The sequence below is a fragment of the Geospiza fortis genome, unplaced genomic scaffold (assembly GCF_000277835.1).
Source record: "Geospiza fortis unplaced genomic scaffold, GeoFor_1.0 scaffold271, whole genome shotgun sequence".
Classification (NCBI taxonomy): Eukaryota; Metazoa; Chordata; class Aves; order Passeriformes; family Thraupidae; genus Geospiza; species Geospiza fortis.
The window spans coordinates 362,422-378,581 of NW_005054405.1; the positions used below are offsets into that span (position 1 = coordinate 362,422).

The window sequence follows — 16,160 nt, forward strand, 5'->3', positions numbered from 1 at the left end:
AGCCTTTCAAAAAATACCAAATGAACGCGAGATGGAGCAGGCACGCCCCTCTCACCACTTTTCGGGGCGCTCCAGCGAAGGGGAAAGGGCTGGGCGCTGGTAGGGCGGGAGAACTACAAGTCCCATGAGGCAGCGGGCGGCGCATGCGCACTGGGCGGGGCAGAGGCTGTGGGCGGGGCGCGCCTGCGCGGTGGCTCCCACGGCGGTGGCGGGAAGCGCGGCTGAGGTAACGCGGAGCCGCGGGTCGTGAGGGCCGGGCGGGCCTGAGGGCGAGGGAAGGACAAGGGGCGGGAAAGAGACGGGAGAGAGGAAAGGTGCTGGTGTTCCCCTGGCCCACACCGCCCCCGGGTCCGTCAGCGAGCGGGCCGCATGGCCGGGCTGCCGTGGCTGGCATGCCCGCGTCCGGCGGGGCTCCGTGGCCAGAGTGGGTTTTCCCCCTCGGCACAAGGTTTTCCCCCCGGGCTGTCCGGCCCTGCGATTTTCAGGCGCATGCAGAAAGTTTATTTGCCTGAGGGCACTTGGTGATCACTGGCGTTGGCCCAGCGCTTTCACAGATCGCAAAAAGCGCTGATTTCGTGTTACAGCTTTATTCCCCACTAATTCCCTTGCCAGTGCTGATCTGGGAATGGAGCTTGAACTGGGAACTGATGCCTGTTAGAGCTACGCTAAAGTAAAGCTCACAGCTGTGGGCTTGTGCTTTAAACGGGGTTGTGAGTTGTCTCTCTTTGTGCTCTGAACATCCCAAAAGAGGGAGGTGTATATTTAACCTGGATAGGTTCAATAATGTATTTTGAAAACTGCAGGGAACTCACAGTTATACCTTCCTCATTGGATTTGTTCTGCTCAAATTAGGGACAAGAGGCAACAGGTCTGTAGGTGTGTTTAGGAGTGCTCTTTTTTGTTATCTCTGAAATAAGTCATTGCCTTTTTTTTTTTTTTTAGCTGGATAGGTTTCTGTGGCGAAAAAGCCATACTGCTTATTACCCAAAAACACAGCTGGAGGTAGGTTTTTATAGATGGGAACTTTTCCTTAAGTAATCCTTTCTATTTCCTTCAGTTAAGCCATTCATTCCTATACTGGAAAAAAATTTCCTCAGTTGTGTTAGCTCAGTTATTGTTGGAACTGCAAAGTCAACTTGCTTGGGACAGTAAAGTCCTCTTGGGGTTTTTTTTTTAAGCTCCAAGTTATTTTGAATTTTTTTCTGTTCTCCATTGTGGCTCATCATGCAGTGCTTGAAGCAATTCTGCCAGTCTTCAACCACAAATGCTTCCAGAGAGAAGGGAGACACTTCCCCAGAGGGAAATCTCAATTAAATTCTGTTCTTTGTGTACAAGAGTAGATCCCAACCACTCCATTTCCTTCTTGTAAGTTATCTGCACAGAAATGCCACTTTAGTGATTTGTTGAAAAACACATGATTCTTCATTCAGCAGGGCACAAGGGCTCCTTATTCCTTAGCAATCCTAGAACCTCTTTCCTTTTGTAAAACAGGACAGCAGCTGGCAAACTCTTCCTTTCCTGCTGGTTCTGTTCATACAAACATTTCCACAAGTACTGGAAATTCCACAGGTATTTTCCCCAGCACAGCACAGGCTGTTAAATCAAAATTCCTGCTAGTCACTGAAGCACTGTGTTGCACTAAATTTAACTCTGGAGCTCGTAATATTCCATATCTCAACAGCCCCATGATTCAAAGCACTGATCTGGTATAAATTTATTCCTTGGAAAGTGTTGAGGGAGCAGCTTACTACAAGTGAATTTATGCTGAATCAGGCATCCTCTTGCTTCCTCCAGTGGCACAAAGCCAGAATAAACTTTTTCTTTTGTGCTGTGGCTTTATGTGACAAAGCCACAGCCACTGGCCCAGCATTTGCTCTGTTCTGATTAGTGCATGTCCACAGTGACCATTAATGAGCCTGTTCATAATAATCATCAAACAGCAGCCTGGGAATCCACAAGCTTGGATACTGTCACACAGGAATAAGAATATAATAAGAATATATTTTTCCTATTTCATTTTCAATCCCAGCTCTGGCATCTCTAGTTACAGGTAACCTCCAAGAGGGAAGGGATCCATTTTTCTGCACTGATGAAGGAAATGCTACTATGGAAGTGTTACATTTTATCCAAAAATGTGTGCAGAAAAACTTCCTAGGGCTTCCAGTGCAGCCCTGGAAGGTGTGCTGAGCATGGTATTGCTTGCATGCTGGTCTTGCTTTTACATTTCCTAAGTGGCTTTGAGCACAGCTATGCTTGAAACTTGGTTTGGAAAAAATAAGTTCATATTTTATTCTGAACTTTAAAAAAATTTCTTTGAATCTGAAAATCTTTGCAGTGCATGTGGTTTCTCTTTGCCTTTTCTAGCTTCAAGTCTCACAATTGTATGTACTGCTGCTGTCTGTTTTCTCCGAGTGATACAAAAGAAAATCGTGGGTTTATACCCTGTAAGGTTCCCCACAATCCCCTTAAGTTGGTCATTCTCTATAAACTTAAGAGTTTTAATACCTCACAGCAGTGAATTGGCTCCAGTGTCCTCTGTGTAACTTTAATTTCCCCTCCCTCTTTTGAGGTTGTTCTTGGCAGATCTGGTTTTTGTCCCTACCTCCACGGCAGTTCTGATGCTGTTGCTGTAGGGATGTCCTGTGATGCAGCTTTAGCTACTTGCAACAAATCTTCAAGTGATTCAGATTTCAGATTTGGCAGGCTGTTCTTTTCAGGAGCATTTCCTCTTTTCCTTGCTCATTGGTTTTTTATCTTATTGATCTGAAGAATAAAGGTGATACAAGGTAAATGAGGACACTTTGGTCATAGCAGTTCTTTGTTTGGCAAAGGGCAAGAATAGGATGGTTGGCAGAGTTTTATGACTCTCTAAATCACAAATTTCTTTTTCCACAGGAGGAAAAAAGTATGGTAACCCACAGACTGTTGCTGACAGAAGGAAGACAATTCTAACTTCTCACAAACACTTCTTGTCAGGATGCAGTTCCTACAGATCCTGTCCAGGAAACCAGGGAGCCTGGAAGTGCTTTTCCAAATACCATTTTGCCAAAAGCAATTCCCATACATGTGTCTGTCTACCTCTGCATGTGTTTACAGCAAAAAGAAAAGAGGAAACAGTTATGACCAAGTTGACCAAGAAAAATACAAGAACTTGGTCCACTCTGTTATATCTTACAAAACCAGCGCCCAAACCCCAGAGACAATACTTGAGGAAGACAATTTGTTGTATGGGCCACCAGCTAAACACACACCTCCAATTAAAGCTGGGACAAGAACTCCCAAGAATTGGGTTCCTTTGATAAACCCCAGCAAGAGAATTCTTCCTGTCAGCAGTGACTCAAAGGTGCCCATGAAAATCAGGTTGCAAAGAACAAAGATGCCCAGCGTTACCCGCATCCTTCAGCAAACCCTCTCTCCTCAGCAAGTCTTCTATCTGGAAAGATGGAAGCAGAAAATGATAGAGGAGCTTGGAAAAGAGGGATTTGAAGAGTATACCAAAAGTAAGTCTAGCCACAGTGGGATTGCAGAGTAGAAGCAGTAGTTTGGATTGCTGGCAGGTACAATGGCTAAGTGGTTTGGAAATCCATGAAGCTGTTTCCATTTCATGAGAGCATGATGTGAGTGTACCTGTTACCAACGAGCCTAAGCTCTGGTCTTTGTTCTGGGACCACTAAAATGGATTTGGAAATTTGTAGAAAATGAGAGTCAGACTGTAGGCATACTTTGCTCAATGCTGTCTGACTTTCCGTCAGTTCTCAATTTGCCAGTGTCTAATTAGAAATAGGTATTTGACAGATGATGTTACTGAGCCTCTTTGCAGTTATGAAGCTACTTTGTAACAAGATGGAAATAGGCATTTTGAACTTATATAGTTGTGAGCCTTTAAGAACCAATGCGTCCTGCTGTTTGTGGTGAGATTTTTCAGTAACTGTTTGGTTTATCCAGTGAGACTGAAAAAGCAAAGGAAGCATTAATATAAGGGATACCAATTTCACTATTGACAATTTATTTCTGTTTCTTTCCCTTCTCCCCACACCCTCAGACTTTCAGTACAAAAATGGGGACTGGTTTAAAAGCTACATTGTGGAATATGTAGGATACAAATCTAAAGTAGTGTCTAAAATGTGAGGAGGTGTGGCATTCACGTTCTCTGAAAAAACCCCTTCGCCCAGGATTTTTTCCTCCTGGGAAGCTGAGAAGCCTCAGAGAAAAGGGAAACAATTCTTCTCTCATTTGCTTCTCCTGTGTTTTGCTGCTTTGGAATGTGTTTGGAGGTTGTTTACCCCCAGGTGATTGTTTCACTGGATTCTGGTGTGAGTTGTTTTGACTCTGGCCAATTGGGGCCAAGCTGTGTTGGGACTCTGGAAAGAGTCATGAGTTTTCATTATTATCTTTTGAGCATTCAGTAAGTATCTTTTCTGTATTCTTTAGTATAGTTTAGTATAGTATTTTTTAATATAATATAGTATTATAAATTAATAAATTAGCTTTCTGAGAACATGGAGTCAGATGCATCATTCCTGCCTTTGTCGCTGCATTCCCTGCAAATACAATAAGGGGGTTTTCCCATTTTTCTTAGATCTTTTTCTCCAAGGAGAGCTCTTCCATTCAGCTTTGGAATCAATATTCCTGTCTGAAGAGACAGCAGCCAGGGACCAGGGTGAAGATGATGTGGTGGCTGGCTACTTATCCAGTGTGGAACGTGTCTTGGAAGACATCAGCGAGGTGAAGGCTCTGGAGAGCGGAGTTCACCACGAGACCCTGCAGTACCTGGGCCTGGTCGACTGCGTGGCCAAGTATCAGTGAGTGCCCTTCCTGAAAACCCCTGTCCTGTGATGCTCTGGGGGCCAGGGTGTGATTGAGTGGACAGATCTCTAGGACTGGCAGGCTGGAGGAACTCCCCTGGATGATCCTCAGTGCTGTTCTGGCTGGTGGGGAGCTCCCTACTGGAGAAGGGACAGGTTTAAGCAATTGTCAGTGTTTTCCAGGAACTGCAGCAGGTTTTAGTAAGTTAGTTTTAGTTTGGTTTTTAGGATCTAAACTGCCAGTGTGAAAGAGACTTGTTTAGTCATAATAATGAGTGATGTGACATCATGGGGAAACAGGCTGAGAATGGAAAGTCTTTATGTGTTGTCTTCCTTATTTCTTACTTGAGACTAAGCTTAAGTTTAAACCATTGTCCTGTCTTGTTCTCCTGTGCAGGGGCCAGCTGTGCGTGATCGACTGGAAAACTTCAGAGAAGCCAAAGCCATTTCTGCAGAATACTTATGACAACCCATTACAGGTTGCAGCATATATTGGAGCCTTAAATCATGATGCCAATTATGACTTCCAGGTCAGTAGGCCTGCTGCATGCCAAGACAAGCAGCAATGCCTGTGTGATCCTCATTTCTTCCTGCCTTTAGAACCTGCTGCCCACCATGGGAGTGTTGGTAGGATTTGTAACAAAGGAGCCCAGTCTGAGATCAGGTTAAGGTGTCATACTGTGAAATAATTCCACTGCTCCTGCTAATCCTGCTGCCCTTGGCTGCCAGTAATGAATTTTCAGTGGTTTTAAGGAAGTGCTCAGTGGGACCAAGGGATGCTCAGATAAACTCCCAGGTACTTGGCATGTGGGCAATCCCCTGTGCTCTGTCCTGTGTGGTTTTTGCTTGTGTCAAGAGTAGGAAGGGGGCAGGAGAGGAAATAAAGCAAAAGAACCTGCAAACAATAAAATGGTGTGGGAGGGTCTTGCCTGCATCCTGTCTTGCTGTGTCCCGCTAGCAAATGAGGGAATTAAGTGATGCATTTGGTGTCTGGAAGCTGTACTGTGTTTCCTCAGGGAAAAGCAGTGGAAAAACAGCTTCTTCATCAGAAGATTGTGGAATAATGTTTTTAAAGACCCCAAAAGCAATTCTAGCCTGCCTGCTTGGCCTGAAGGATTTTTACCTCAGTACAGATATTAAAGAGGGAAAATAAGAAGCAGAAGAAAGCAGGGTAATTTGTATGTTGTGCTAAGGACTTTCTAAGATACTGTGGAGGTCAGTGAGCACAAGCACTCCACAGAGGTGATCTTGACAGAGTGAAATATGGGCTGGAATTCTGCTAGTAGCTTCCTGCCCCCCACTGCCAGTGGCTGTTTGGGATTTGTCAGGTATGAAAGATGTCAGAACATACCTAAGTAACCATTTCTATCCAGACTGAAGCTGGAGGGTGGCATCAGCCTGGTTGTATGGCCCCAGGCAAAAACTCCTCAGTCTCTGGCAATTTTTCTGGCATCTGCAGGGTTTAAATATCACTCAGAGTGATAAATATCCTCAGAGTTCATGTCCCCTGGTTTTCACAGGAGTTACCCAGAGCTTTGGGCTCAGGGTTTTTGGAGCATTTGAATGTTAAGTCTCTCTGTAAAGGTGAGCTCTTGCCTGTTTTTATTCCCCATTCCTTATGTGAGATGTGCATGTTGGGAAGCTGTTTTGCAGTGAGGTTTAGCTCTTAGGCTTGCTGTGGGGTTTGTGACAGCCCCTGTTTGTGCTGCAGGTTCACTGTGGGCTCGTGGTGGTTGCCTACAAGGATGGATCCCCGGCACATCCGCATTTCATGGATCCTGACCTGTGCTCTCAGTACTGGAACAAGTGGCTCTTGCGCCTGGAGGAGTACATGGACAAAAACTGACCCAGACTGAGCACAAGCAAGTGGCCAGAGAGAAAAGAAGAACTTTTCTTCATGTTCTTTTTTGAGTAACTTCAGCTAATTTCTTACTAGCCAGGCTCCCCTCTCTCCCCTCCCAAAAAGTAACTTTCAAATGGGGAATATTTATTTCCTTATATCGTAGGTGACCTCAGTGGTCCAGGCAGAAAAAAGCCAACTTATTTGGCCTCTCTTTTTTATCCCACACAGTTTATACAGCCTGGGGTTGATAGAAAAGTTTCTACTATCAAGTAAAACTGCTTGATCAAATAATCTTTTTTTTTCCCTCAAAAATCACAAATGAAAGTTGCAAAACTGAGTCTTTAAAAGTTGGTGAACTAAAGCAAAACAACATCTGTGATGTATGAGCTGAGAGAAATGCAAATGATAAAGAAGTGGATATAGTAGACTGAGTTTCAGTCAGTTCTTGCTCATGGCATTATCAGGCTTGTTCTTATTTGTGGTTTTTCTTACAGCTACAGCTGGAAAACCTGTGCTGAGAGTTACAGTGAAAGTCCTCATTAGTTCTCATTTAGAACAGTACAGCAAAGTGGCCACTTAGCAGAAGTGGCTCAGCAAGAGAGGAGCAGAATTGGAGCCAACACTCCCAGAAGTTTCCAGCGGGTGTTCTGAGAGGTGGGAATGTTGGCTGCTGCTAGTGGCTCCTCCTGCAGGTGTTTTACACCCAGCCCACAGAAAAGCACTGTGAGATGGGCTGTGTGCCTTGGCTTGGGAGCTCTGTGCTGCCACTGCCTTGAGCTCTCCTGGCTCTGCTGTGGGCCTGAGCCAGTGAGGGGCCCGCCCTGTGTAACCATTCCCAGTGCCACATGAGTGAGTTTCTGTATTGAAGCAGAGCCTTCTGAGGGGTGAAGAGCTGCTCGTTGGGTTTTGGGGGCTGTTTTTTATGGGTTTCTCTTTGTTTTTTGATTTGTTTTTTTTTTTCCAAATAAGCTTGTGAATAAATATTTTGAAACAGAACTTTTACTTCTGAAGCACATAAAATCAAGTCTGTAAAACAGAGAATACATGTCAGGCAGTATTGTTCTGGAAAATTTTTTTCCTCATTCTCTTTGTCTTGTATGACTTGTATGTGTGAGTTTTCACAATAACACTGCAGCTTACAAATAAAATCATGACCAACCCCTGAGCTTTAAGAAAATCAGCCAGAACCCCGTGCCTGAGGAAGGCTGCCAGCAAAGCCAGTTTGTGACCCTAAGTCCCAGCTGAGTCTGTACCTCAGAGGGCCAGGAGGAGGCAGACAGCCTTCAAAAACAGCAGTGGTGGGAGTCACTGTGTCTGGCACTTCTGAAAGCCTGGCTGCTGCCTTGGGAACCCCTGGCTGAGCTGTGGAGCATTGCTGGAGCAGCACAGGCTGGTTTGTCCTGGAACAGGACTGGCAGGTGCCTGTCACCAGTGTCACACAAGCCCAAAGACACTTTGTGACCAGTTTCAATGAAGTTGCCCGACGACTGTTAAAGTGATGCACCCAGGGCGCTGCTACAGGCACTGTCTGTCCTCTGCAGAAAAACTTGCTGGGCAGCCAGGGCAGTTACTCCAGCTCTGACATCCAGAGCTTTGCTCTCTATCCAGGATGGCTTTTTCCCTGTGGCCTGCTGCCTGCTCCCTTTCTCTTTTGTTGTGAATCCTTTCTGTGCCCAGCTCACTGTGCCTGTGCTTCTGTCAGCAGGGATGTGCTGTGGCAGTGACACTGGAGAGAGAGCCAAAGCAACACGTGGTGCAGGAGAGATACAAAACCAACCCATGCTGGTACACACACAAAACATGGCTCTGGTTGGAGAGGAAGGGTTCAGCCCCAGCTCTGCTGTGCCAGGGAAGGGCTGAGGTTTCAGCAGAGCTGGGCACACATATGCCATGCAGTCAGGTGAACATTAATCCCACTGCAAAGTGAGCAACCTTCCCTTTACACTGCTCAGTTACAAGACCTGGGGGTCAGTGTACAAGCTTTAGCTTTCTGCAAAGTCAGGATCTTCTCATTTACCTCAGATGGTTTATTTTTCCCAGCAACTTCCCATTTATTAAAGTAGTCTACAAACTTTCCTGCTACATAGGATAAGTTTATTCTTAACTCAGTAGCATCACTTTATTATCCTCATTTTCAAGGTCTCAAGCACCAACAGTTGTGCTGAATAAAGCATTAACATCCTTAGGAATGCTTTAAGACCCCTAAAATCTTTTCCCCACGAAAAACCAAGCAGGTGCCTGTATAAAACTGAAGCAAGTTAAAAAGATTTTTTTCACAATTCTTGCAAAGTTGCTCAAAATATCTCGTTTTAGCAGCAAAGACTGTGAAAGGCCTGGCTAAGTCTGACTTGGTATTTTAGGTGGGAGGAGCCTTCTACACTTAGAGTGGTCACAGAGGAGCAGCCAGATTGGTGCCTGCAGCTTTGCACAGATCTCCTGAAGCAGACACAGGCTCAGTCCCCCTTCCCACTGCATTGTTGTGTTAATGAACGGGCACTTGAATATAAAAGACAAAAAAAACCAAACACACACACACCATAAAATATGCACAAAATTGCATTTCATCGTGACAGAAAATACTTAATTTCAAGTCATTACAGTGCTTTCTTTGGGTTTCTGCATTGCTGTTGGTGTATGTTAAAAAGATGTGGTCATAATCCTCCAAGTGAGCACAGCAAGTCCAGGAACACCAGAGCTAAGATTTCACTTGTATATCAACATGATAAAAGTAAGTTCATGGCTTCAAGTACTTAAGACACAACCAAAAGTCTGCCCTAGAATAATAGTGGAGAAATTTTAGGAAGAAAACATTCTGCATCCTTTGGGAAGAGTTTCAACTCACCTTGGATGTCATTTCCATAAATTGTTAGCAGGCTGCACAGGGGGCAGAGCTGAGTGTATTTGCACTTTGTAACTCGCTGGATTATACAATGCACTCCTGTTCTTAAGGCACTTCAATTAATTCAATTGCATAGAACTGTGTGCCAGCAGCACTCTTACCCAACACTTTTCACCCAAACCTCTCATAAGTAATTTGCATGGGAGGTAGCAGTTATTCATTTTACAAAATACAAATACACCTGGGGAAAGGTGAACTCATTTGTCAGGGGTGTTCGGACCTGACAGAAAACAGGTTGCCCAAATGTCAGTTCAGTAAATGCTCCATCCGAGAGGCGACAGCCTTTGCAAGCATTCCGTTTTTATTGGCCAGATTAAAAAAAAAGGAAAAAAAGTCTGAATGGGAATATTTCTGTCAAACTGAGGTTTTACCAACATCAAGAGTCCCGTTAACAAAAGCATCCCTTTAATTTCAGGCATTCCTTTCAAAATAGTTCTTAAAAAAATAAGATCTGTAGTCCTGCATGTAAACTTCATTCCTGCCGAGCATCGGCGAGCGTCACTCGTCCTTGCCCTCCTCTTTGGAGTTCCTCTGCAGCACGGGGCTGAGTTTGGTTTGCAGAACAGCTGCGAGTTTTTTGGAGGTTTTCTTCAGGAAGGCGCTGCCGGGGTGGACGCCGCTGACGTGCAGGTACAGCTCCTCCTGCGTGGGGCCCGTGTAGCCGCAGTCCTCGCACACATAGAGCTTGTCCCTCCTCTGCTTGTAGGCGTAGTGCTGCTGCACGCCGTGGATCTTCCTCAGGTGGGACTCCAGCGAGCAGCGCTGCGTGAAGGCCTTGTTGCAAACCTCGCACTTGTAGGGACGAATGCCTGCAGCAGGGAAAGACAGAGGTTACTGTGGCATTCATGAAAAATCCCTTCGCTCAGAATTTTCCTCCTAGGAAGCTGCGAAGCCTCAGAGGATAAGGAGAACAATTATTGTTTCATTTGCTTTTCTTGTGTTGTGCTCACATGTAGATTGTTTCACTGGATTTCTGGTGTGAGTTGTTTTCACTCATTGGCCAATCAGGGCCAAGATATGTCAGGACTCTGGAAATGAGTTTTCATTATTATCTTTAACATCCTTTCTGTCTAATGTAATGTAATATAGTATAGTATAGTATGATATAATATAGTATGATATTAATATAATGTAATATACTATAATATACTATAATATACTATAATATACTATAATATACTATAACATAACATAACATAACATAACATAACATAACATAACATAACATAACATAACATAACATAACATAATATAATATTTTAGCCTTCTGAGAACATGGAGTCAGATGCATCATTCCTCCCTGCCAACGAGGGTCCCTGCAAGTACAGTAGGTTGTGTCACCTGTTGTGTCACCTGTGTCTTGTTTCCTACAGCCAAGAGCAAGGCTCTGGCACATCAGCTGCTGAGATGGTATCCAGCAGCCCAAGGAGCTGCCTGTCTAAACAAAACATCTTCCTTTCAGGCTATGGGTTTATATATTTAGGCATAGAAAACCTAGGAATGTTCTCCTCAGCAGGTGCTGAGGATAACAGATGCCCATCAGTGGTTTGGTCCTAAGGCAGCCGCCATCAACTCCTGCAAAACTTATTTTAGACCCCTGACTGTTTGAAATCCTGTGTTTAGGTAAAACTATCAGTTTCAGCTTTTATAATGAATGAAAACTTTTAAGTTTTCTCTTTTGTTTTAAGGAGGCTTCAGTGAACAGCAGTGAATGTCCAGCGATCCCAAGTGCTTTCATACCATACAGTTTTGATGACTGAGATTACAAATTCTAGAGAAGTGCAGGAAGATGAAAGAAATAATTCTGTGTGTTTCCAGAGAAGGGAGAAGAAACTGGCTTGTGATTTAAAAGCCCGGACAACCAACACTACGAAAATCAATTTTACCACCAATCAACACTGAATTTAACAACAACTCCCCCAGTTCTTAAAAAGCTGAGGATTTAGCAACACTTGAAATAAGCTAAAGCAGCAGGAATTCTGCTTACTAGACTAGATCAGGAAGTTTCCAAGCAAAAACCACCCTTAAAACTGATATAAGGAGTCACCTAACCCCCTCTTTTCCCCAGGGAAGGTGGAGTGCCAGGGTCTGGAAGATCCTATAGTGAGTCAGGCAGAAATGGGTAAACCAGATTGCTCAGACAGTTGTAACTTTGTGATTGCATTACAGTTACCAGTCAGGACCTGATCTATCTACCAGAAATCCAAGCTAATTAGAAGTTCCAATAAGCAGCATCTCAACTCCATTTCTGTTTAGTTAAAAGAGGTTATCCCAGTGCACCAGATTTAACTATCAAGACAGAAGTTTCCTAATGCCTGCTGATGTGAAATTGCTTCATTTCATTAAATTGCAATTGGAGAGAAAGCCCAAACCTTCACTAGAATGCACACACAAAAAGCAGTTTTGTGCTCATTTGAAGGCAATTTAAACCTCCACCGTCCTTGGTGCCTGCTCCAGCACCCCACAGGCAGGAGCACAACACAGAAAGGGCAGTGCCAGAATGGCACAGCCCATTAGGACTGTGGGAACCTCTTCATCACTTAGGAATCATTTAAAATCATGTAGCAATCATTTTAAATTATTCTGACCAGAGACACTCTTGGATTTATTTTTTGACTCTAATGAGGGGACAGCTTGAAAAATCACTTCTTTTGGAAGCACTGGCTCCACACTCCAGCCATACCCCAGTGGCAGCTCTCTTTCCCACATGAAAGCTTTGCAAACAAACCCAAACAGCCCAAAACATTGGCTCCAGGCAATGCTTTCCCATCCAAACAGGTGCCATTGTTTTGGGGGGCTCTACTACTAAGAGACAGCTCCTGCCTACCAACATCCTTGTGTCACTTCTAGCAGTTCACCTGGTTAATGGGGCTCTGCAGAGCAAGCCCAAATAATCTCCAGCTCCCATTGGGTGACCACACATCTGGAAAGATGGGATGTGCCTGTGAGATGTGGTGGGTGCACCTCCTGGATGCCCAACAGTGCAAAGTCAAAGCCTGCTGAGCCACCAGGAAGTTTTGGCCTTGGAGAGGATAGGGTTGATGTTTATTTAAGCCATTGCTTCCAAGGAAAAATAAAAATCCAGTCAAACTGGCAGCCTTCTCCCTGCTCCAGGCTGGGGTAACAACTTCTGGGAAAAGTGAGCTGGATTTGGGGCAACAGAAACATAACCACTGTGATTTGGGGTGGACTCAGGAACTGACCCCACAGCAGAGTGGCCACAGACAGCACATCCTCCAGCCTGGGGGAAGCACAGCATGAACCACACTCTGGTTCCTCCAGACATTTCCAAAATCAAGCCAGAATCCCATCCTGATGGGAGGAAAGCATTCAAGAATGAAAGCATTCAAGATTTTCCCGCTGGGTGAAACCTTCACAATCTCCTTGCAATCAAGTGGGGGATTTAATGTGCACAGTTTGGGACTCTGGCCAGCTTGGATTCAGGGGTTAAAACCAATTCTGTGTAGTGGTTTCATTCCAGGGATAGCAAACTTTATCTGGCTACATCTGTGAACAGAAGGGCTTAGGCTTTGAGCACCTTTCTTGTTCTCAGCTGATAGCCTGGATGGAGAAGGGAAGTCCTCTCTGGTGCCAGAGAGTTGTTTTATGTGCTGCCTTCACTAGTCACGCCTCCAACTCCTCCAGGTCCCTCAAAAACCAGCCAGCACAGCAATCAGCTGGGAAGGCTCCCAACAGCAAAATCCCCAGGAAACTGCTGCTCGTTGCCTCTAGAGGGCAAAGCGTTTTCATGGAGCTCCTGCACGGATAACTGCAGTGATTTGCTGTCCCGGGGTGGTTATCCCAGGCAGGTTATTGGGGGGTTATCCCAGGCTGGTTATTGGTCGGGGGGGGGGTATCCCAGGCAGGTTATCCAGGGTTTATCCCAGCCTCGCTGCCCCAGGCACGGCAGCACGGGGCTGTGTCTACACCAGGTGTGGATGGCAGGTCCTGCACCCTCACTGCTTCACAGGGATTGCAATAGTTCTCCTCAGATTTCATCATTCCCAGGACTTTTCTCTGTCCACATCACACACACTCTGTCTTCCCCTTTTCTCCACTGCATCCCCACTATTTTTGGCAAATGTTGTTATCTCACCAGGTTACCCTCACCCTCTCCTTGTCCTTGTCCCATCCCACCCCTTCTCCCAGAGCCTCCTGCAAGTCCCCAGGGATTGCATTCTCACCAGTATGGGTCCGGACATGCCTCTTCAGATCAAAGGTGTCGTTGAAGCCTTTTCCACAGAAGGTGCACAAGTGTCTCTTCACCTGGCTGTGGCACTTGATGTGCCGGTTGAGCATCCTCTGCAGGCGGAAGCCTTTGCCACACAGCTCGCAGCTATGCAGGGCAGCGTCGGTGCAGGTGCCCGTGGTGAACTGGGGAGTGGGAGAGCACTGCGTGAGCATTGGGATGAACCAACAGGAGGAATAAAGCAAAACGAGCAGGGCTTATTGTGGCATTAAAAATAAAAAAAAAAAATAAAAAGGGGGGGATATATTAAAAATGAAAAGTGAAAGCATTCAAGATTTTCCCGCTGGGTGAAACCCTCACACTTTCCTTGCGATCGAGTTGGGGATTTAATGTGCACAGTTTGGGACTGAGGCATCTCTGGCCAGCTTGGATTCAGGGGTTAAAATAAATTCTGTGTAGTGGTTTCCTTCCAGGGGCAGCAACCCTTATCTGGCTACATCAGCGAACAGAAAGGCTTAGGGTTTGAGCACCTTGCTTGCTCCTGCACTCAGCTGACACCCTGGATGGAGAAGGGAAGTGCTCTCTGGTGCCAGAGAGCTGTTTTATGTGCTGCCTTCACTAGTCACGCCTCCAACTACTCCAGGTCCCTCAAAAACCAGCCAGCAGAGATAAAAAAGGTGGTTTTGGAGAGATAAACCCAAGGCACGTTGTGCTGACGCAGCAAAGACTGAAACAATGGCCCTAATCTTGCCCCGTTGGTGTCCCAGTCTCGTTAATTAACAGCAAAGTGACATTAGGGGGTAATCTCATTCCCACTCCTAGCACCAAAAGCATTGTGCCAACACCATGACATAACTTGACTAAAGAAGACACTGATGATTCAGCTCCTGGGAAGATCTGGAATGTCTGGAAAATGTAAATACTGCGCTGCTGGTTTAATTACTCCTGGTGGAACACACGGACATGGCCCCTGTTAGACGCCAGGGATGAGGGAAAGCCAGCAGAGCAGACAGGACCACGCACACACATCCATTGGCTGGAAAACCCAGCTCTGCTGAAAGGTTTTGCTGTGACAGCCACAAACAGCCCAGGTTAAATTACACAAAGTGGGTTAAAGTCAAACAGCAGCAGCGCGGGTTTTTCACAAAGACAGGAATACATCGGGGGTTTCTTTTTCCTGAAGAGCCAGTTATTTTCCCCGGTCCTCCTCTGCTTACTACTGAAGCAACGCTACTCGAAATTGTAAAGAAAGATTAAAAAAAACGGCAGCTGTGAAACCACGAGGTGTGAAACTGGAGGGGGAGCCATCTCTGGGAAGAAGCTGTTGGGCAACAGGGCTATGACTCCACCTCAAGCAGCTGCATATAATCGGGGTGAAACCTAATCATGGGACTTCAGAACGCGGTGACTGAAAAGCTGTCAGCCCGGCACAGACAATGGTAAATCTTTACAGCTCCATCCCGCACAGCAGCAGCCAGGGTTTAACGAGGTGCTAACTACCAGCGGTAAACACATCTCCTCCTGCCTGGCGCGGGGGTGGCCTGGCTCTACCTCTGCTGAGGGGACCCTGGATGCTCACAGAGAGATCGGGAGCTCGCTCGGTGTTGAATTCTCGGGTACCACGAGGACCTGAGGCACCGTTTGCCTTCTCCCAGCCTTGGGAGGGAGGGAAATCACTGCGCTGCTCTGCTGGCTCTGCCCAGGGAGCAGCCAGACAGCCAGAGCTCCTGCCCCTCCGCAAAGTCTGTGGACAGATGATTGCACCATTTCACCCAAGCCTGCAGGTCCACCTCAGGGTGGCAATGGTCCTTCACAGCCATGGAGGAGAACCTTTATCTGCTTCCTTGATAGGTCATGGTGGGAGGGGGCAGCGTGAAGGGTCACCCCAGCCCTCCTTGGTGAAGGCTTGAGTACAGCATAGCAGGCAGCTTTTAAGGAGGCCCCACGCTATGGAACAAGATCCACCCACGCACCGTGGGGCATGACTCCTTGCTGCCAGGGCTGGTCCTTCCCGGCTGCGTTCAGAGCTCCCGTGGGACCCGAGCCAAGCAGGTCAGGGGCAGCACATCCCAGGCAAGGATAAGAGAAGGCAAAGGGCACTGGAAGATTGTGGCACATCGCTTACGAGCCTTTCCCTGCCACTGCCACCCTACAGCCGGCTGGCCTCCACCTCGGTGTGCGGGGCAGGTGCTGTCACCAGCAGCACAGAGAGCCCGGGGACTGCTGTCACCTGGTGTCCCCGGGCAGCAGCCAGGCCTTGACCTTGAACAGGGGTCACCCCATTCATTGCCAGAGAAGAGCTGGTTGAGGTGTGGGTATTACCTTGATTTTTCACCTGACAACGGGCCGCTTGCCGGCCAGGTCCAGCAGCACGGCTCCGCCCGTGCCCAGCTCGCCGGGGGCAGCCTGCGGCGTCGGGGGGTC

General features: G+C 46.5%; 2 protein-coding genes across 3 annotated transcripts; one reads left to right on the forward strand and one right to left on the reverse strand.

Annotated features, from left to right (window-relative positions):
• Positions 1-193: 193 nt before the first annotated feature.
• Positions 194-7,718, forward strand: MGME1 (mitochondrial genome maintenance exonuclease 1). Of its 2 annotated transcripts, none has more exons than XM_031061264.1 (5): positions 194-226; positions 2,896-3,500; positions 4,580-4,802; positions 5,203-5,335; positions 6,517-7,718. In XM_031061264.1, the coding sequence occupies exons 2-5, from the start codon at positions 2,978-2,980 to the stop codon at positions 6,649-6,651; spliced, it is 1,014 nt and encodes a 337-aa protein (XP_030917124.1). In that variant the 5' UTR covers positions 194-226; positions 2,896-2,977; the 3' UTR covers positions 6,652-7,718. The 2 variants fall into 2 exon arrangements, with proteins under 2 accessions (XP_030917124.1, XP_030917125.1); XM_031061265.1 differs by lacking the exon at positions 194-226 and adding an exon at positions 943-1,002.
• A 1,096-nt stretch (positions 7,719-8,814) lies between these two features.
• OVOL2 (ovo like zinc finger 2) lies at positions 8,815-16,157 on the reverse strand (the record flags this gene model as incomplete). Its single annotated transcript, XM_005431670.3, is given in 3 exon segments — positions 8,815-10,356; positions 13,732-13,921; positions 16,059-16,157. Coding segments are annotated over 3 exon segments (600 nt in total), but the record flags the coding sequence as incomplete, so codon positions are not given.
• Between the last annotated feature and the right edge of the window lie 3 nt (positions 16,158-16,160).

Excerpts from the sequence above, each read along its gene's own strand:
- MGME1 (XM_031061264.1), top strand. The coding sequence starts at position 2,978 with ATGCAGTTCCTACAGATCCTGTCCAGGAAACCAGGGAGCCTGGAAGTG. Across the intron at positions 4,803-5,202 it reads GACTGCGTGGCCAAGTATCA|GGGCCAGCTGTGCGTGATCG; the intron begins GTGAGTGCCCTT and ends TCTCCTGTGCAG. Across the intron at positions 5,336-6,516 it reads ATGCCAATTATGACTTCCAG|GTTCACTGTGGGCTCGTGGT; the intron begins GTCAGTAGGCCT and ends TTTGTGCTGCAG.